This window comes from Aedes aegypti, unplaced genomic scaffold, assembly GCF_002204515.2.
Source record: "Aedes aegypti strain LVP_AGWG unplaced genomic scaffold, AaegL5.0 Primary Assembly AGWG_AaegL5_hic_scaff_1048_PBJ_arrow, whole genome shotgun sequence".
NCBI classification, from domain to species: domain Eukaryota; kingdom Metazoa; phylum Arthropoda; class Insecta; order Diptera; family Culicidae; genus Aedes; species Aedes aegypti.
The window spans coordinates 27,236-49,124 of NW_018734459.1; the positions used below are offsets into that span (position 1 = coordinate 27,236).

A 21,889-nucleotide genomic window follows, 5' to 3' on the forward strand; every position below is an offset into this window, starting at 1 on the left:
ACAGATAATACAAATTTTGGAAAACAGTCATACAAAAAGCGTTACAAGGGGGTGGGTGGGTTCCAAAGATGGTCATGTTTAACGTTAGGGGTCATGCACAAATTACGTCACGCTCCAAGGGGGGGGGGGAGATCGAGCCCACCGTGACAAGCCTTGCAAAATTTTTGGAGGACTCATACAAAAAGTGTGACAAAGGGGAGGGGGTCGAAAAAGTTGAAATTAAGCGTGCCATAATTTGTGTACCATCCCTTATGAAATTTGTGAATTAACACTTGCTTCCGTAATCATTGCGGTTGGACCTTGTTGCTAGCGATTTTAGTGAGATATTCTTGTTGCCAGTAAAATAGGGTGTTTTATGTATTTTGGACAGAGCGTTACGCGTATATAATTTGGCCACCTCCATTTGATTTTGCCGTAAATGGCCAAATTATATACGCGTAATGGTCTGTCCAAAATACTTCGATCACCCTAGTTCTCGGGATTTTGAATTCGCCAAACTCTAAAGCCTGATTTGCTGCTGAACAGGAATCGCTAAGAATTTACTCGAAAGAGAATATCAAATGCGCCTTTTTGTTTTCTCACTTAATTCATTAAAAAACGTTATTTTTTAGGAACAGCTGTGTATTATATGAATAATAGAGTGCCTGTAAACAAGAGTGACGTCATGTTCCAATTTTGACAGGTCTCCTGCTCAATTGGAACGTGGATTTGTATGGAAATGACAGTTCGCCGCTGTTCCAATTTTGACATTGGCGCCACTCTTATTTAAATCCACTCTGGTGAATAAAACTCAATTTGTTTATATATGTCAGTTAGGCCGTAATTCTGGTACTGTATTGAAATATCTTATGGGGTTCTGCACAAACATCTTTCTGTCTCTTTTACTCTACCTTCAAATTTGTAAACAACAAGGCCAGTAAATGTCAAAATCCCATACGAAATCAAAACAGTGCAGTGGCCTATTCGCGATAACTTTTTCCGTGTAATTGTTGTGGCATTTCCCATCTTTTCTGTTAATCTTGGTAAATTGAGTTGCTTGTGCGTTTTGTGGGCCTCACTTACACCAATAAACAAAATCAACGTGCGTGAGTTACTACTCCGTTCAATCGAAAGCCAGCCAGATGTCAAACGATTTGCTTTCTTCTTGGCATTTTCTGGCTATCCGACATTGCGTTCTCCGCGGAGCGTCGATAGAAAACCAGTAAATTCTCAGTGAACTCGAAAGGATTATCTTCTAAATGGTGTTCAATGTGATATTTCAAGTGCATTGCCTATCGTGAAAGTGTTATCGTCAAGTTTCTGTTGCTTTTTGGAGGTAAATTAAAGTTTCCAAAATTTCCCGCCTCCAAGCCGAACTGTCAGTTGGCGAGCGCGTAAACAAAGTTTACAAAACTCCGCGCGAGAAAAGTTCTCGCGGTCTGGGGAGAGCTCACCACTGGTTCTTTGTGCGAGTGTGTTGGTGTGTTGCGTTGACTGAGGCACTCACCATCGCTTTGACAAGCAGTTGAGAGGGAAAAAAGCGAAAAAAAAGTGTTCAAATCAAGCCAGCCATTGAAAAGCACGGACGGAAGACGGAACATCAAAGCAAGCCACCTTCGAGAAAAAAAGTGTCTGGCAAGTCGCAACCCGGAGGAAAATGCCTCTCCTACGGCAAAAGCTGTTCCAGAAAGTGTCCGGACAAGAAAAACATCGCGATAGTGACGAAGTGTTCTACTGTGCGACCACTAATGAAATCTTCAGCAATTACGAGTAAGTTTATTTCATAGCATCTGTGCCTCCAGTGGATCTCGGAGGATAGTGAAAAACGAAATTCCGCAAGTTGCTTCATGTTCGTTGTGGAAGGAAAATTGGGGTGGAATTCTGAATTTTTCTTCGCGTTGGCTGAATGGTTCTGGAGTTTCGGAACATGATTTCGCAGTGTTTGTGCGGTTATTGACTATGGCTCCATCGATTGCATGAAGAAACATTCAAGTTTGCGGCATTTCGGTGTAAATTTTGGCCCCTGGAAAATGCGACGAGAATCAGCTGGCCTCCTTTTCCTCATGACTTTAATGTGAAATTTCGCTTTGACTCATGCCATGGCTTCCTTTGTGGCAGTGTTTCTCAATTTGGGGCTCTGCGTTCTAAATGGGGTGCAAAGGGTTGAACTTAAAATATCGACTCAGAAACAGTTAACCATTCAATTTGATGGGATGAAGTAAGGACAGCTGGTATTTGTGCAATCTAGAATATGTACAATGTGCAAAATCGTGCATCCATTGCTGTAAACATAAAAACATTATTCCACTTGACTAGAATAATGGTTCTTATCAATAAGTTTATGTAACGTTAACAGTACAATTATACTTAAGTACAACATACAGTTTTGATATTATTTTTGCAAATACAATTAAATACATTATAATCACTATTCAGATCTCGCGTTTGAGATTACTTCTACATTTCCACAATTCTGAATTAATCTTTTAGTGATGTTCGATATGCTGCAATTGTTCATTCCACCTTTGGTCTATCAATTGGAAATCCTTTTCATATAGGATCAATAAAATTTGTTTGTTTTATCGTAGGCAAGAATCTTCACCGAACAGCATACTTGGATCTGGCTTTGTTAATTCTTTTTTTCAACAGTTTCACCCAATGCGGGGGACTATGCACCTGAAAAGAAAAGTAACACAACGTTACAAAAATAACAGGAGTTTCAGAATCTAATACCGCTCTTAGAAATGTTCCAGAACGTTATAGTCTTGAGCTAAGGTTGTCAAAGTTGCCTAAAATATTGATTTTCTTTTTTTAAATTTCTTTATTAGTATCATTCCAAAAATTACATTCATTTCTCATATCTAGGTGTTCTGTGTAAGGCAACACTTTCATTTATTAATATTTTGTTAACACCACATTACTTTTCATTTGTGAGTTGATTTCACCTGCTTATAAGACAAAAAAGCAAGAAGTTGTTTCCGAGAAACGACCGCCAAGTTGACGTTGGATAACGTTAGCTTCTTTTATTTCCCGTTTGAGACCGTTACGAACTTATGAAAGATTTATACTGCTAAAAATCTAATCAATTTTCACACTATTTGTTGCATGTCTATTTTGACGTATTATGGACAGGCTCACAGGCGCGTCTACGTTCGAATCCATGGGTAGGACAAACGTGGCAAATATATTGTGCACAGTGAAGATAAGAATAATTTTAACTATGGACTGTAAATTCAAAGTTTCTATATTGAGGAGCTGAAACGAAAAAGGGTGTAAGAGTAAGTGACATTTTTGTCGGTTTTGAGTTGAGTTGAGAAAATTCTATTGTTTAAAAGCGTTCCAAAGATATTTTCAGGTGATGTTTTCCGCTCAAAAGAAAAAAAATGACATTGCGACAAGTATTACTGTACATATCTTTCTTTTCATTATTTTCTCTAGGAATGTCATCAGAAATTTATTCAGGTGTTTGCCGAAATGTTTCGATATTACTCCGGAAATTTCTAAAGGAGTTCAATTAGTGATTATTTCCCAACAAATTTCAATAGGAACTTTCTACAATCATTTTGTTCAAGATCCCCCAAGAATTCAATCTAGATTTTCTTAAGGAGAACCACTGAAATGGAATTTCTCCATAGATTATTTCATAAATCATCTGAAGGGTGTGGTTTAAAGGCTTCAAAAATCATTCCTCCAAAAATAATTTGAGAAATTTTTCAAGAAAGTCCCAACTCCTCCAAAATTTGATCTAGTGATTCATCCATCGATTTCTCTGGAAAATCCTCCAAGATTCCTAGTCAAAAAGTCTTCTAAACTTCAGTCAATCACTTCTCCAGAACTTTCTACAAATTCCCTTTGAAGTTGTCTTTTAGGATTTATATAAAATTGCAAGTGGGAATTTCTCTTAAGATACCTTCAGCAATTGCTGCAGAGATTCCTTCTTATTTTTTTACAGAAATTCCTCCAGTAATTCTCAAGTAAGTCTTGAAATTTTTTGTCACGAATTCTTCTAGGAATATCTCCAGGAAAATGCCAAGCAAAATTTCCGGAAATATAAATCCGTGAGGTATTTCTAAAGAAAATCATAGAGCATTAATCTCTGATAAAACTTGGGTAAGTTTCAAAATCACCTTTAATGAGTAAGGATCTCTGAAATAACTTTTGGACTCTTCAGGAAGTTTTAGAAGCTTTTCTCGATACAGTCATCTCTTCCTTACTCGATATTCCGTATATCGATATCGAGTTAGAGAACCATAGTAAAAGTTGGTTTTCATGGCTAACTCGATGGTCCCTTGGATTGCAGTTGCACTGGTTTTGTGTTCTGTAACTCGATACCTCCCTAACTCGATGGTCCCTTCAATATCGAGTAAGGGAGAGTTGACTGTAGTTTGTTAAGATAATCGGAAAAAAATCAATCGAGTCTCGGGATAGTATTCCGCAGTAACAACTGTAGAATTCGGTAGAATGATAATCGAAAAAATATCTAAAGGAAGTTCTAGGATATTTTTGAAAAATAAAAAACAATCAAAATAATACCTGAGCAAATTACTAGAGGTAGTAGCTTTGGAGTGCTCAAATATTTCCTAAAGCAAATTGTGGAGAAATTCATTTAAGCATCCTTTTAAAAATCACTGGAAAAATTTCTGGTGGTAGATAAAACTATAGAAAAAAATCTGGAGAGATCCCCGTAGGAAACCTTGAAAGTATGCTAAATTAAATCACTATGATAATTTATGAAGCTTTTCCTCGGGGAATCTGATATGATATGATAAATTCTTCCATAGCCTGTTATAACGGGTTTCTGAAAGTTTCTTTGGAGCCTGTACAATCCAATGCAAGCAGGATAAGTAAATAAGAGACTTTAGATACCATTTTGGTTTAAATATATACTTTAGGTTTACCTATGCTGACCTTCCATTAAAAAGAGACTTGTGTTGCAATAGAGACCAAGTCTCTATGAAGAATCCTACTACCAGTCCTGTCTTTAGGATCATTCATTAGATCAAGTTTCGTTATTATTCATATTAATAAAAATTCTATCCATTTTAAATCAATCTCACTAAACAAATTTGACAAAAATAGACCAAATTGCTTTTGTTTTACAACCAGTGTGGTTGTTCTAATATCTTCTATTTCTAACGTGGATAAACCGCAAATATTCTGTGAATTTGTATTGTTATTTTCTTTGCACATAAATGACTCGTTAAATCGCAGTTTTCAGGGGAAACTGAAGATGTTTGAAAAATGTTTAATCAAGTAGAAACTCCGTCATATATTTCGTAGTAATTTCTTCAGCAATTCTCACAAAAATCTTTCAAAAAATCGTCATAATCAGCTCTAAATAAGTTTATGAATGATGCCACAAATTAACAGTAGACATTATTCAAATGATTTTTCAGGAATTTACTAAGAAGTAATTCCAGAAATTTCTACGGAATAAGCTAAGAGCTCCTAGCGAGTAAGAGACTGTTATGCCTTTATTTTTCAATATGGGACTACACTAACTTCATATTTTACACAACATTTTCAAGCATTTTTTTTTTAATTTTCATTTGCATAGTAAAGTATATATTAAACATAAATGTTTCAAAAAATAGGTGGCACGAAAGCCAATATGGATAGTTATGCTCTTATTGGCAGTGCTGATCTTGATTTTTTTGTGAAATAGTGGGTAGGACAATACTTTGAGTGTCCTACCCTGGTGTTTATGTGCGTAGTACATGTCCTACCTGTCCTACCCACTTGACGCGCCACTGGACAGGCTTGATAATACTCCTCAACATCATCAGAGTTTGGTGACATACTCTAGTGCAGCGTGCTGCCTTTGCCTCTTTGCGAGGGAGCGAAAAAATGCTAAGTTGTAGCACGAAACACACTAGAGTAAAATTCCATCAAAAAAGAATGCTCTCACAACCCCCCAAGCCAAAGAGGTTGACCGTCGTACTTGTTTTCCTGCATTCAGTTGTTTGGCATTTTGAACATGATTGAAAACAGACAAGAAAAACAATTAAAAATGATCAATTTCCATTAAAAATCATCAATTTCAATTACGGTACATGTAAACTTCAAAACGTCAAAACTTTATAACAGCAAGAAAAATGTGCTTTTCTATGGAAAATAAGACATGCCTCGATATTTACCCCTTTATCAATGGTTAAGTCATAAAAATCAATAACACAGCGTAACAAAAATAACATTTTTGCGTGTCTCAAGGATCAAACTATGTGTCTCTAGTAGATTTGGGGTTGCTGAATCTGGTGCCATTCTCAGAAATGTTCCAGCACGTCACAATTTTTAGCTACAGGTCGCCAAAGTTGTATAAAACACTGGTTTTATAAATGTTTACATGAAATTTTAAGTACAATTTATCATACTTTTTTGTAATCTAATCCACCAAACATGCAAAATAGAACTTGAACTTTCATTTCAGACATAATTTGATTGAAATTGCGCGTTTAAATTTCGATTAAACCATTTTTTTCAACATGCTTGCAGTCTCCATACAAAATTCTTCGTTTTTTCTATGTGGCAAAATACAACAATTCTCTAAACCATCAAAAAATAACTTTTCCGTATAGAAAGTAATACAAACTTTGATGATAAGTACACACTTAAATTATTTTACCGTAATCCGTAAATTTCACCGTAATCTCAACAGCTGAACAGTTCGGTAAAATAAATTAACGGAGTATGGTAAATTTTTACAGTATTCCGTGAAAAATCACCGGAATCCATAAAATTTCGACGGAATTACGGTGTTTTATTTCACCGAACTGTTCAGCTGTTGAGATTACGGTGAAATTCACCGTACGAGCTTAGTGTGTATTGTTATACACATAAAGTTTGATTTCTGCGGCAAATTAAGCCAATATATTACCTTACAAGCTGGAAAACTTGCATGCAAGTTGGCTGAAATAGTAAATTTTTGCATTTTCAACAGTCAATATCTCAAAAACTAGACGTGCTATGATATTTCTGAAAACGGCAATGGACTCAGCAACCCTTAATTACGTGAATAGCAGCGGTATTTTGGTGCTGGAGACAAAAACGTGTTCCGCAGTGTAATTTTTATAATTTTTTTTTCGTTTTTCGAAATTGTATCCCAGTATGTTGCCGTAAGACGTTATCCAACGTCAAAAACGCTTCCAAGTTACTTGCCCTAACTAAACCTAAATATATAACGCATCTATCGTGACAATAGAAGATTGCAACGATTTTTGTCTAAAATTATTAATTACAGGTCGGACTCGATTATCCGGAGACTCGATTATCCGGGGACTCGATTATCTGGGATTCGATTATCCGGAATTTGTTTTTTGATGTACTTGTTTTTCAATTTTTATGCATAAATCTAAGATAATTTGGTATTTGGTGATAATTTACAATATTAATGGTTTTGCAGTTTAGAACGTATTTAAGAAAAGTAGGGATTTGAAAAAGTGGTCAACATTTCTTTTTTCTCGTGAAAACCCCTACTGTTCCTAGAAAAAAAATGTATGGCTACGCCTCCGCATCATATAAATAAAATAACGCAAAAAGATAATATTTAAGTTCTTTTGACAAAGATTTCTATTTTTTCCTAGTGATTCGATTATCCGGAGTGAAAAAAAAATCGATACTCCGGATAATCGAGTCCGACCTGTATTCTATTTGACATTGTTCCAATGTTTCAACCTTGGATATTCTATGTAACTCATTAGTAATATAGCAGGAAGAAAGCTTCAGAATCATTTTCAAAATGTTATTTTGAATCATCTGCAGAGTTTTTTTTCTGGTACAACAGCTAGTCCATATTAGTACAGCATACAGCATGGCTGGCCTGAAAATTCATTTGAAGATCAATAGCTTGTTCTTAAGACAAAGTTTCGATTTTATATATTTGTTACATTTGGCTTGTATGCCCTCAATGAGATTTTTGAAAGTTAAATTTTTACTCACTTCATCTGACCAATGTATTGGAACCCCTCTCATCGTAACAACATGTCCAGTGTCCACCTGAAGGTTTCAAATAAAGAGCTTTTGGTTTATGTGGGAATATTATTAGTTGAGTTTTGGAAGCATCAGTAGAAATCTTCCATTTTTGCAAGTATGAAGAAAAAATATCCAAACTTGTTTGCAATCGACTACAGATGACACGCAGACTTCGTCCTTTGGCGGAGAGGCCTGTGTCATTCGCAAACAAGGATTTTTGACATCTTTGAGGTAAGGTAAGTCAGATATGAAAATATTGTATAATATTGGTCTCAAAATGCTGCCTTGAAGATCATCAGCTCTTACAGGAAGTCTTTCAGAGTTCTGATAATTAACCTGAAGTGCACTATTTGACAGATAGCTTTGGATTATTCTAACAATGTATGTTGGAAATTTTACATTTTTTTCATTTTACAATCAAGCCTTCATGCCAAACACTGTCGAATGCTTTTTCTATGTCTAGAAGAGCAAGACCAGTAGAATAGCCTTCAGATTTGTTGGAACGGATCAAATTTGTTACACGTAAAAGTTGATGAGTGGTCGAATGTCCATTGCGGAATCCGAATTGGCAAAAATTGAATTTTCGTTGATGTGGGCCATCATTCTGTTCAAAATGACTTTTTCAAAAAGTTTACTGATGGAGGAACGCAAACTGATTGGACGACAGCTAGAAGCTTCTGCAGGATTTTCGTCTGATTTTAAAATTGGTACAACTTGGTATTTTTCCATTTGCCAGGAAAATATGCTAATTGAAAACATTTGTTATATATATCAACTAAGAATGATAGCTACTTTCTGGAAGTTTCTTTATGAGAATGTAAAAAATTCCATCATCGCCAGGGACTTTCATATTTTTGATTTTTTTTAAATAATAGTTATCATTTCTTACAAATCAGTCGCCCAGGAATTTTGGAAAATGTTCTCTTGATTGAGAATGTTTTCGAAATCCTGAGTAACTTGATTTTCTATTGGACTAGTACAGTAAAACCTCCATGAGTCGATATTGAAGGGACCATCGACTCATGGAAATATCGAGTCATGGAACAGAAATGCTGAGGAAAGCTGTTTGAAGGGACCATCATACGTCACCAACAAAGGGCGCGGCTTATTTTTCAAAAGTTCTCAAAACCAAAAAATCGTGTTCTCTTCTGAACTAAAAAAAAAAAGTTTGTAGAATATCAAAGTTGTCTAAAATCAAAGACTATTAAAAGTAGTTTTCCACAAATTTTTCACTTTTTACTTAAAAAAATCATCTATGTTTGACCACAACTTCTTGTATACTCAACCAATTCAAAATCTTATTTTTATGATTTTGAAGCAAATTTGGTAATTCCCTGGCCACGATCACAGGGTTTGACGGTGCCAAAGTAGAAGGTGCACCACAATAATACCCGTCTGTGAAACATATCACTTTCCCAATACTTTGGCACACCTCCAACGGTTCATGATTTATCATGAAACGGCTGCATTCAGGCGGGGGATCTGTTAATATGTTTCGGCATATTATCAGGTCCTCTTCGAACGGAGGGACCGCCAGGGCTCATTAGTTACTTATAAACCAGTGCTGCTTGTTGATGGTTCAGTTCGTTTACCACGAGATGTAGCATCCTTTGTACTAATCAGTAATGGTTGTTAAGTTTCGAAGCTAACGTGTGATCAATCGTTGTAATGCAACATAAGAATGGGTGTTTGGTTGAACTGCGCGTAACACTTGTTGTTATTAAATTTAGTGATTGTGTTGGTGCTAATGGTGTGTTTATAATAAAATCTATGGTGATGAAAATTTGAAAATGAAATTGGAAGTGATTTTGATAGTTTTGTTAGAAATATAATAATGATGATGTATAATGATGTGAACTCTACTAATTTAATAAAGGCCATAATACATTTTGCAATCATTTCTTTGCATATAAACATTATTGCCTAGTTCTTCAAACATGCATGATAAAAGTGTTGATAATGACAGCGAGTGCAGAAAAATGGATCGAAGTGATTTTGTTTTACTGTAACTTTGTTGATAGTGCTAAATTGTAGTTTGAATAGTAATGACTCTACAGCAACAAAAATAATGAAACATTTAAATTGATTATCTTTTAATTACTTAATAATGCTAACAGATGGTAAATGCTAATAACAATGAATTTATATGAAAATGGTGTGATGTGAAAAGTGATATAATGGAAAGTATATCTGAAGTGTATTACGAAAGTTGATGAGTGATAATCGGTGAAATACGTGATAGTGTCGAAAATAAAAGTAACGATAGTGAGTGATGAAGTTAAATGGGGAATGAGGACCTTTTAATAAAACTATTTCGTTCTTCACTTTAACCACTCTAGTAGCATTTCAGGCCTTATCATAGTTTGATAGTAGTCTAAAGTACTAGACTGCAAAACTACGGTAAGGGCTGATTGCTGCTAGGGTACACAGTGACCATTTGAGCAACATTGCTTAGGAACGTCTGTGTGATGAACGCAATAGAGGCTTATAAAAGTAAATGCTGGGAAGGAGCCTAGGGCAGATTAAGAGTGCCAGTACTACCCCTATCGCTACCGACAAAAAAAAAATTTGTTTGAAGCAAATTTGGTAATTTTTAAGGTGAAGATGAATTGAAGCCAAGCTTCAAGTATTCAAGAGCACGGATCTAGGGAACCAAACATCCGTTTGAGCTGAAAACCTTATCGATTGGTCACCACCAGCTAACAAGATACTTTATAAACTTCAGTTCAACAGTAAAAATGTAATTTCAGGCGGAACAAAATTAAAATGTTAAGGGGTAGTTTTTGTTAAGTTAAATAACTACGTCAAAACCATTTTTCAACTGAATTTGTTATACACTACCCACCGAAAATATGGAATCGTTGCAATACTGAAAATTGCAGCACTTGAAGTTTAGCATCACTCAAAACATAGTGAAAAAGGTTTTCTTTTGTTACAATAAAAAGATTGAGTAGATTGAATGATGTACCCGAAAAAAAATGAAATTGCCTCCGAAATCCTGAAATAATATTAATTTTAGGTGATGCTAAACTTTTTAGGGTGCTGCAATATTCAGTATGAGTGTTGCAATACGCGATTCCATACTCAAGATGGGTAGCGTATGTACAGTTTGAAAACAACTATATTAGCTTCAAAAGCATGTAAAAAATCTAGAATCATATAAGTATTTGAGAAATTATGATGAAACAAAGATTTTTTAGATTTTTTAGTAGAAAAAGGAAAAGTTTAGAAAAAAACACGGTTTTTTGACGAATTTGATGTTTTACAAATTTCATAAATTTAATTAAAGAGAATGGTGCTAAAAGCTTCAAAATCGTGGCCAGGAAACATGGGATAGATTTAATTTACAAAAAGAATACAGTCGACTCTCCATGACTCGATATTCAAGGGACCATCGACTAGTATTATCGAGTTATAGAATATACCGACACAAAAAAATCACAAATCGAAGGAACAATTTTATGTATTTCCAATAAGTTATCGCGGGCAAGTGGGTAAGTAAGTGGGGTAAGTGAAAATAATTGGTATATTTTACTGAATATGTGAATTAACGTTCTAAACTCATGCGTAAACCTTTGAGGCCATTGAGAACATTACGATAGGTAAGAACTTTCTGAGATTTTTCAGCCTTTATTGCATAATAGAGCGAAATATAGTTAACCTGCCAACTATCACTCCGTAACAAGTTGGCGGCGTGCAATCTTATTTTAATATTTTCAGTGGGAAAAAGTTGAGGTAAATAATTGTCTGTACCATTTCGAAGTTGGCCTCTCTGATAGTTTTGAACTGCAATAAAAAAAGTTTTAGAATTAATTCTACATAGACCTAAAAATAACTAAATTGAAACACTGTCAACGTTGATTGAAAAGTTCCAATATAAGAGAACGCACGGAAATCTTGTGGGATGTCGATGTAAAGCTAGTTCAAAACATAAAAAATGGTATAGGTGTATCCACATAAAAAAAGTTTCTAAATACTTTATTGAAGGATTCTGTTTGATTTCTCTTGAAGAGTTATCCGACGTCATATCCGATTTTCTTAAAAACAAATAACGAGCGGTGGAAATTCTACAGAGCTGAGCAGAAATGCAATTGCTGTCCCATGATGTAAGAACTAACATTGGAAATGTTGCAGTTATAATGTTGTCGAATCATTTCAACAAACATAACTGAACAGAAGAAAATCCAAGTAACAATAATATTTTTTTTTGTTTTCATGTTACTTATGTTGTTGTTCATTGGGACGCCTAACCAAATGTTAAAGGTAATAGAAATCTTGAATGTAACTGTTAGTTTTTAAATTTATTGTTCAAAACGATAAACTTTTCACTTGTCCCACCTGTGGGGCAAGTAAGACGTTTTTCAAAAACTTTTTCTGTACTTTTTTCTTCAATTTTACATAATTATCAATTTCAGTATACTGCTTATATTTGGTGGGAGTCAAGCTAAAAACCTCATTTGTTTTAATTTAAGGTCTCTAGAATTTGAAGAATCCCAACTATGCGAAATCCATTACCCACTTGCCCCACGGTACCTTACATATATGATTACTTCGTTAAGGAAGCAATATTATTTTGTTGATAGCATTTTCTCGCTTTTTATTGAAAATATTTATTTTTTATTTTCATGATTTTCAATTTGTATTGCAACTTGCATGTATTTATTCACCTCCAAACTAGTATTAGATCAAGTTTTCCCAAATAAAAATGATTTTAAAATAGATATCGAGTTATGTAGAAAAAATTACCTCTGGCGTGACGTCGACTAGTGGAGATATCGAGTTATAGAAATATCGAGTTATGGAGAGCACGATGTATGAAATTTTGAAGGGACCGAAAAATCCATCGAGTTATAGAATATCGAGTTGTAGAGAGTCGACTGTAAAATAATTCGACTCAATCTTTTGTCATTTCAGCTGTAGGCGAACCAGTCATTAAAAGTTTAAACAACAATTTTAATTTTTAGTTGAAGTTGAGAGAGATCATGGTTTTGGTTGATTGAAGTTGCAAAGTGCACCCCGTTTGACGGTACACAATTCATTATGTCAAGCTTTGGGAACCACGGTCACACTAGAATTTTTTTTCAACCACATTATTTTATTTGCCTCAGATTTCATCGATCAATTTTCTCTTCTATTTTCTGCGAAAACACAGAGACTATTTCCATCATGTCGTGCTCATCTCATCGATCGTATGGACGTGTGAGATCACGGGCAAACCGAATCTTACCTACACGGAAGCGCTGGAGTCCGAGAAGCAGGCACGCAAGCTGGTCCGATCGTTTCCCGCTGCAGTCAAGGGTCCGTTCCTGCTGGTGGCATCCCACACCAAGCGGAGTTCCTTCAACGAGATGCTCGACGATGTCTTCGGTTTTGTCAAAGATCATTACTTCAAGGGAGAAACGGTCGACGCCATCGATCCCAACGAAAACGTCTACCGGGAGGCTAAGATTGTCGAAGTGATCCCACCGAGGTAAGTGACCAAGTATGATGCTTCCAAACTGTTCTTTATTATCGTGTACGTCTACACATCATACTTTGCGCTCTTCTGAAAAAAAAATCCTGGGAAAATAGTGATTACAGTTAACTCTTCTTAACTAGATATTGAAGGCACCATCTAGTTAAGGAGGTATCTAGATACAGAACACATAGAATCGTACATTTTATATTTTTTCTATTAACAACCTGTCACATCGCGTGACTATGTTCTAAATTGATAATTGTTAAAGCTGTTACGTCTGTTTGTCTGTGGAAGAAGAGCTTGATGATATTAAAATAATTCCAAACCTGTTTATCCGTTAATTACGCGGAAAATAAGAATATTTCTCAGAAAAATATTAAAAATTAAATAAAATTTTTTCTTAAATAATTTATTAAAAATTTAAATTTAAATTTATTATTTTTTTTTAATTATTAAAAATCAGTAACTAGAAGAGGCTTCAAGAAAAAATGAAAAAGAATAGAGATGTTCAATAATAAAAATTATAAAAATCAAAAACCAAAATTTATAGATTTGCGAATATAGGTAAGGTACTTCGGGGCAAGTGGGTAAATGGGGTAAGTGAAAATAATTGATATATTTTACTGAATATGTGATTTAACGTTTTAAACTCATGCGTAAACATTTGAGGCCATTGAGAACATTACGATAGGTAAGAGATTTCTGAGATTTTTCAGACATTATTGCATAATAGAGCGAAATATTGTTAACCTGTCAACTATTACTCTGTGACAAGTTGGCGGCGTGCAATCTTATTTTAATATTTTCAGTGGAAAAAAGTTGCGGAAAATAATTTCTGTACCACTTCTAAGAAGTGCCTTCTGACAGTTTTAAACTGCAAAAAAAAGTTTTAAAATTAATTCGACATAGACCTAAAAATAACAAAATTGAAACATCGTCAATTTTCTAATCACGTGGGGAAAGTGAAAAGTTTCTCATTAGAGATTGACTTTGTGTTTTCTCTTTAGGTAGCTATAAGTATACAAGGTTCGCAATTATCATAGAACAACTGAACGTGCTGATAATTCAAAAAACACTATACTCAATGCGTTAAATGCTATTATCATGGCCAAATTATGGAACTTCTCTAAAAATAAGGTTGCCAAATATTACGATATGATTATGTTTACTTCGGACAGCCGATTAAAAGGAAGACGTTGATTGAAAAGATCCAATTTAAAAGAACGCACGGAAATCTCGTGGAATGTCTATGTAAAGCTAGTTCAAAGCATAAAAAATGGGGCATGGGGCAAGACACTTAATCCGGTATTAAAATATTAAAATATATATTAATAATATTACGATTTATACTAAAGATATTATCTAGTGTGCTGGGAGTTTCCTCTCCATTAAGTTATCCAAATATATGGGTAGATGATTGACAAAAATAAACAATAACGATAAATTTGAATCTTATGTGGAGCAAGTTTAGATTTATTGTTTGATCTAGTATATCAGACGTGGTTGTACAAATTATGAAGTGCAACACTGCTGAGCCGATTTCACACTTAGATCTTGAAAGATCAATTGACGGAGTAGCTTTGTAAATATCGTGCTTCATCATTCCTGAAAAAACGTGTAAAAAGTTGCATGATGAATGTGGATTAAATAAAATGCAATGTCCAAATATGTCCAAAAAGACCTTAGTTCTTTCATGGATTGAAAGAAGGAATTGATTTCCCCCAGAGCACCGCACAAAGAATATCCTTGAAGATCAAGGATGTTATAATATGTTTCGGCAACAGACCGACCGCTGCTTGGATTCACTCCAAGAAAAGTGAATGATCATACAACATTATAAATAATATATGTATTGCATTGAGATTTGAAGTAAAGATAAAAGCTCACCGTGTTTGAGTCCATCATGTAGGTTGATATCTTGAAACGTCAGATGTCTTTGTATCTTAAAAGAAAAGTCACAGCCACCTTGATGTGTTTCGAGAATATTAATGGATTAATATATATAATAATTGATATTAACAAATATTAATACCAATTTTATTAAGTGTCCTGCCCCATGAAATGGGTATAGGTGTATTCACATAAAAAAGTTTCTTAAAGGATTTGATTTCTCTTGAAGAGTTATCCGACGTGATATCCGATTTTCTTAAAATGGCTGTGGATGGAAGCCGATCAAAAGAATATACGTAATGTATAAGTGAAATGTGGTTTGGGACATTAAATAAGTATTTTGAAACATTTTGTTTCATCTCCATTGTTAACATATTTTTGAAGATACTGATGTTGTTAACTGATTTGCATTCGGGACGAAGGTCATTATGCAGCTTGAATGCATAAAAAGTTAGCTTTTTACGGCCCATTTCAGTATTTGGCCTGACAAAAGAAAAGTTTCCTGCTTGTCTTGATGCACGACTACGTTGAATCCTTCTTATGGCGATGTTGTGATGCAGTGAAGGGTCATGGGATATTCTGTAAACATGAGTGAGCGTTTGCAGATCGTACAGTGCTTTGATCGGTAAAACATTATCGCTTCGATTGGAATACAGCATGGCGGTAGAAAATCGGAAAGGTTCGTTTAAAGCAATCTTCAAGATTTTCAAGATAACTTTAACTTTATTGATTTTGATTTCTCCGCTAGAATAGGTATCACTCCGCGAAGCCTGCTAGTGGACTGTTGCCTGTTCATTAATGCATTCCATTCAGTTGCATTTTTCTTTTATCGGTTGTACCTTTCACCTCTTCACACGCTAGCAAGCTTTCAGTCTAGGCGCGCAAACAGTCTACACACGAAAAGCTCTCACATTAAACTCTGCTATCCTGCGCTGCGTAAAGTACAAGATTTTTCTCAAACAAGTATTTTGAGCAAATTTCAATCAATAATTCTTATGAAAATCTAGCATCGTATTTCAGAAGGAGGAGATATGCTTAATGAACGCACCCAACTAGAAGTGGACTACACTCAAAAAAATCCAAACGTCATTGCTACGTGAAAAATCACGTGGATTATTCCAAATTCATTTTGCCTCCACTTCACCTGAATAAGATAAAGATCACTAAGCAATTCATAACCATCAAATAGTGAATCGGTAATTGTTACTGAGGTTACCTATCGCACTTACGTGAAATTCACGTAGGTGTCTAAGTTCATTTTGACATCTGTTCGGTGTTGAGCGCAAATCCTAAGATGGCGTCCGCTTGATTTTTGAAGAACTACCGAAGCTGCTGAACTTTAAACCCTGTGTTAGATCGATTTTAAGGTAAATATGCTTTGTATACAAAGAATCCTGATTACTTCATATTTTATACCTGATTTATAACCTCTATCAATTATAGCACGCGAAGGCTACAACGACGGAACAAAATCACAACATTTGGAACAGGATTTACAATGCTCAGATTGAATATAAAAATATCACAATCTTTTAGTTTTGTTCACATTTTCCCAGTTGGGAATTAGTTTTTTTTTCCAAAGCCTACTAGAGATAAGTTTGGTCTTTATTCCAGTTAAATTTAATGCAAACCATCTAGGTGCTATTGAAACGCTACGTAAAGGCTACCGGAAAATCCATGTAGCTCTTACGTGTAGCGCCGGTGGAATGGACGAAGTTCAAAAGTTCATGCGTTCATTCTGGGCTACCTATGATAACGTAAGAGCTACGTGAAAAATGCGATGGAAAAAAACCACGTATGTTTCCACGTAACAATGACGTTTGGATTATTTTGAGTGTATACCAACTTGTCAATCTTAAAAACATAAAATAGAATCTTTGTTTTTATTTTGCAATACATTGTTCAGTAAAAATCTGAAAATTATTGTAAACAGTATTTAGCAGAGACAGAGTAAAATAGAATGTACAGTTGTAAGCATAAGCATAGATGACCGTACAATTGTAGTTGCTACTCCGTGATTGACCAGAGTAATCGAAACTGCACAAGGAATCAACAGATGTGGCTTGGAGTAGCCAGTCATCATCAATGTACATTTTCGAGGACTCTAAACATGATGAAGTCAATAACGGCGCCGGGCACGTCCTTACGGTCATCGGGAAGGGAAGGAATGTTGGTGTGACATCCATTGTTACTAGAGACCGAGATCACCTCTGCATCTCCATGGCTGCCACGGGAAGGAGTTTTGGGAGTGGGGAGGGATGAAGAGCTACATGATCTGGATTCACCTTGATAAGTGATGCGATTCATGCAACCTCAGTTCAAAAAGTTATTTATCAATCTCTGAAGATTACGCGTAAGTAGAGACTTTCAGTGTCCAACCATTAAAAGTGATTTCTAAAATTATACAAAACATGAACAAGTGTTTATGCCGACATTATAGTGTCGAACCTCTCATAGTTTGCAGATAAATACATAAACGCAGCATTCCTATTCTTGGCACGATGAAAATGTGTTTTTATATATTTTACCTATTTGCACAAAGGCATGATACGAGATTGATACAAAAAAGAGACTAAGATGGATTGGTGAAAAACGAATACCAAACTGATTACAAGAGCAATTTTTTTCTGAGACTTTTAGCATAGCATAGCATAGCATAGACTGACTGTACAGAGTAGTGTTTGATCCTTTGGTCGCGTTGCTTGCTCCTGCGGGGGCGGGTGATGTGGACAGGATCAATCGTGTTGCGCGTCGCTCGCGTGGCACGATAGTATATAAGAGTCGCGGATCGCGTGATTAGTGTTAGTAGTGTTTGATCCTTTGGTCGCGTTGCTTGCTCTTGCGAGGGCGAACGATGGACATTTGTTCGGCATACAATTCATTTATCGAATAATATCGCGAATCCGGTCAGGCGTGAATATATCAAGGATCGCATCATCAACTAAAGATGACTCCAGATCCTTACCTTATCCCACTAACCCAATATCCTTTCCATGACAACTAAGGAGATGCAGAAGATTCTTCGGTCTCTAAAACCAATTGTTGTCTAACTAACATTCCTTCCCTTCCCCGATGACCGAAGGACGTGGCCGGCGCCGTTATTGACTTCTTAAGTTTGAGCTATCGATTTGTGCACATTGATGAATGGTAAGCTAATCCCAAGCCCCATTCAATAAATCCCTGTGCAACTTTGATTGTTCTGGTCAATCACGAAGTAGCAACTACGAATTGTACGGTCATTTATGCTCATGCTCATGCTCAGCATAGCATAGCATAGACTGACTGTACATGTCAATGGTTGCTACTCCGTGATTGATTGGAACTGGTAGAATTGCACTATGATCCAAATGAATAAGGGATGGGAGTTTCCGCTTACTCTCAAAGTGCAATTTTAGCAGATCTAATATTATTGATCAATAACGGCGCCGGCCAAGTCCTTACAGTCAGTTGGGATGGGGAAGGAATGTCAGGGTGTAATGATTGTTGCTTCTAGAGACCGAGAATACCTCTGCATCTCCACAATCACCACGGGAAGGGTGTTTATTAGTGAGAGACGAAAAGATATGGGAGTCACCTCTGGTCGGTGATGGCGATCCATGGACAAGGGGGAATATACGACTTATATTTAAAGCTAGTTTTGTATTTTTGTCTCGGGAAGTTTTTGGTAGAAGCTTTAAAAAATACGTCAACATCTAATGTCGAACAATTCAAAAGGCGTTTTTATTAATGACGAAAACTGAAAATTACATGTAATATATTTTAAATTATATGAAACAGGAATAATGCCGACACTTGTTGTGACGAACTATACATAGTTTGTTTGAAAATTACATATGAGTATTACTGTGCATTTTGTCTCGATATGGTAGAAGTTTTAAAAAAATACGTCAACATTCACCAATGTCGAACAATTCAAAAGATAATTTTTAGTAATGTCAAAAAGAGAAAAATAATAGTATATTGAAATTGTATAACAAAAAAACATAATGCCGACACTTATAGTGACGAACCATACGAAGTTTGTTTTAATATTACTTAAAAGTTATGCTTTCAAGAAAAAATGTGTTATCACAAGCATGAAACGAACTCACCAGTTGGTAATCCATCCTCGACTGAACACAAAACTGACACTGACAGCAAACTTCTTGGCGCCCCGAAAACAAATCGTCTTGCTTGTGCCTTCTCAAATACCTACCCAGCAAGACGCTCGAAAACAGAAAAAAAAACATTCTTCGAAGACGAAACCACGGCGCGAAACCATGAGCAAAACCTATCTGATGACGCAAATTCGAATCGTCCTGCTGGGCTTCACGAAGCACTCAGTAAAATAGAATGTACAGTTGTAAGTGAGACAGACTGTCAAAATTTATCAATTCTCGATGGTTTCCTGAACAGAAGGTTCTACTGAGTGGACGAATTCTGGCCCCATAGGCAATATTATAGCATTGCTACCCTAAAAGACTTTAAATACCGAATGTGAATTGCTTACCTTCTTCTTGATTTCGTTCCTCATATCCCACTTCTCGGAGGCGTTGCGCCCTTCGCGCTTTCGCTTGGCCACGTTTGCCGTCAAGTACTGCTGCTTAGCAATCTTGGCCTTCTCTAGGCGCTCTTCAATCAATTCCCGCACGCTGCTGTACGTCAACAGCTGGTCGATAAGGCATTTCAAAATCTTCAAAACGTCGCCAACTGGAAGTTGAAACACCGTGTGCGAACTGAGTGCCTTCAAAATGTGCGGACTGTCCAACACTATCTGGATTCCAGGATCGTCGGAGCTGTGATAGCCTCCTCGCATGGAGTACCGCCACTTGGCTCCCCTTTCTTCAATCAGTGCACCGGACGAAAGAAAGTGCAATCGAAGTATTTCCGAAACGGTGGTAGAATCCATCGGCAGTTCGTTCAATTTGGCGCAGTAGTGAGTCTCACACCATATGCCAGCTAAGGTCGCTTTTTTGAAAAACGGGATTCCATTTTTTCGCATGCCAAAGTCGGACGCTGTATCGTACCGAATGTACACTTCGTTTTCTTCCTCGACTTGGTGTGAAAAAATAGTACTCAGCAGAACTTGAAATATGTCACTCAACGGACCATTTACTTCCTTTAGCAGCAAAGCTCTCTCCAATAGATCCATAGACAGACCATTCGAAAATTTATCTTTAATCGACAATAGTTCAGAGAAAGACGTCATAAATTCCAAAATGTACATAAAATCACTAAATGCTTCGAATCAATAATGGTGCTCACTGGTTTGGGTTCTGGAATGATTTTTTGATCGTTCAGCTCCAAGTCTTCCTGAATGGTATTGAACTTTTTAATGGCAATTGCAACCTGTTCGTAAGAATCGCCTTCCGCTCTTCCCAGAGCTTTTTCTCTAAAGCCTCTTTTTCTGCTTTCTCTTGCCGTTTGCGTTCCATCTCTTGCTTTAAATTTTTCTCTGATTTCTTCTCGTCCGTTGCTTCGGACGATTTGTTCAAATACTTTGTCATGCTTTGTTGTTTGCCATCGCCTCTCTTGAAACCAGGTTTGGGGCCACGTTTCTTGGGACCGTTTTCAGAAGATTTTTTCTTTTCCTGCTCAATGCGCTTCTTCTCTTCGGCCCTTTGCAAACTTTTTGATGTTCCAAAGTCCGGTGGCTTACCGAAGAATATCATAGCGTCCGTAATTTTCTCATCGGTTACGTGCTTCTTGAAGGGAGCATCTTTTATCCGAAGCACTCCGTTGACCTGCTCTACGTTTTGCTTTAGGAAAACCTTACACTTGTCCCGAGTAGCTGAGCTACGGTCCCGTTTGATACTTTCTGCACTCAAGGTCCACTCTTTGGCTCACTGCCATCGTCGGATCGGACGCGGTACTTGATTTTTTCAGCTTTTACTGGACTGGTTTTGTTACTGCAATTCAAGAAAAAAAAAAAATGAAGATAAACGATCACTGCTATTACGTTGTTATGAAAAGGGTATCAAGTTTTTTAAAATAGTGTAGAGCTGAGAGAGAGGAGACAGCTGGGCTTAGATTGCGAGCTCCCAAAAGTCATGGAAACCTGTCATCAACTGTCACTGGAAAACCGCACATTCGAAGGGCAGAACGTGAAAAACCGTCAAAATTTAACCGAACTAAAACTGGATGTAATTGAAAATTTAGGTTGTTTTCCTGTGCTATCGAATATAAAATAGTTGAATATTTAAATATTGTCGATTGGACTCCATTTGCTATTGCAAATTTTAAATTTTATGATCTTTTTGATATCAAATGGAATGTGAAAATGGTTTTGACCCAGTTTGTACTCTCCGAACCATTGTGCATAGCCCAAACATGAGAAGAAGAAATCAAAGAAGCCAAGAAAACAAGCCAGTTGTCAGTGAGCTGTCTCCTCTCTCTCAGGTGTAGAGTGATGATAAAGAAAAGTCGCATGCGATAACATTGACGTAATCTTCGATTTATGTGGTTTTTGTCATCAAATTTAGTTTACTAATTGAGCTTTAAGAGGAAAATAACCATCCCAATCATTTTAAAAAATTTCAAGACTTTTTCAAGTTTTTTTTTTTTGCACAAAATCGAAGCAATGCTCAAGAAAATCTATCATGCATTGCATTGCTA

The 21,889-nt window shown here is 36.1% G+C and overlaps 1 protein-coding gene across 1 annotated transcript; it reads left to right on the forward strand.

Moving 5' to 3' along the window:
• Nucleotides 1–1,403: 1,403 nt before the first annotated feature.
• Nucleotides 1,404–13,446, forward strand: LOC110680210 (bromodomain adjacent to zinc finger domain protein 1A-like). The gene is made up of 2 exons (XM_021856025.1): nt 1,404–1,749; nt 13,100–13,446. The coding sequence occupies exons 1-2, from the start codon at nt 1,637–1,639 to the stop codon at nt 13,419–13,421; spliced, it is 435 nt and encodes a 144-aa protein (XP_021711717.1). The 5' UTR covers nt 1,404–1,636; the 3' UTR covers nt 13,422–13,446.
• Nucleotides 13,447–21,889: the final 8,443 nt, after the last annotated feature.

Coding starts and splice junctions, on each gene's coding strand:
- LOC110680210 (XM_021856025.1), top strand. CDS start 1,637: ATGCCTCTCCTACGGCAAAAGCTGTTCCAGAAAGTGTCCGGACAAGAA. Junction 1,750..13,099: donor GAAATCTTCAGCAATTACGA/GTAAGTTTATTT, acceptor GCGAAAACACAG/AGACTATTTCCATCATGTCG.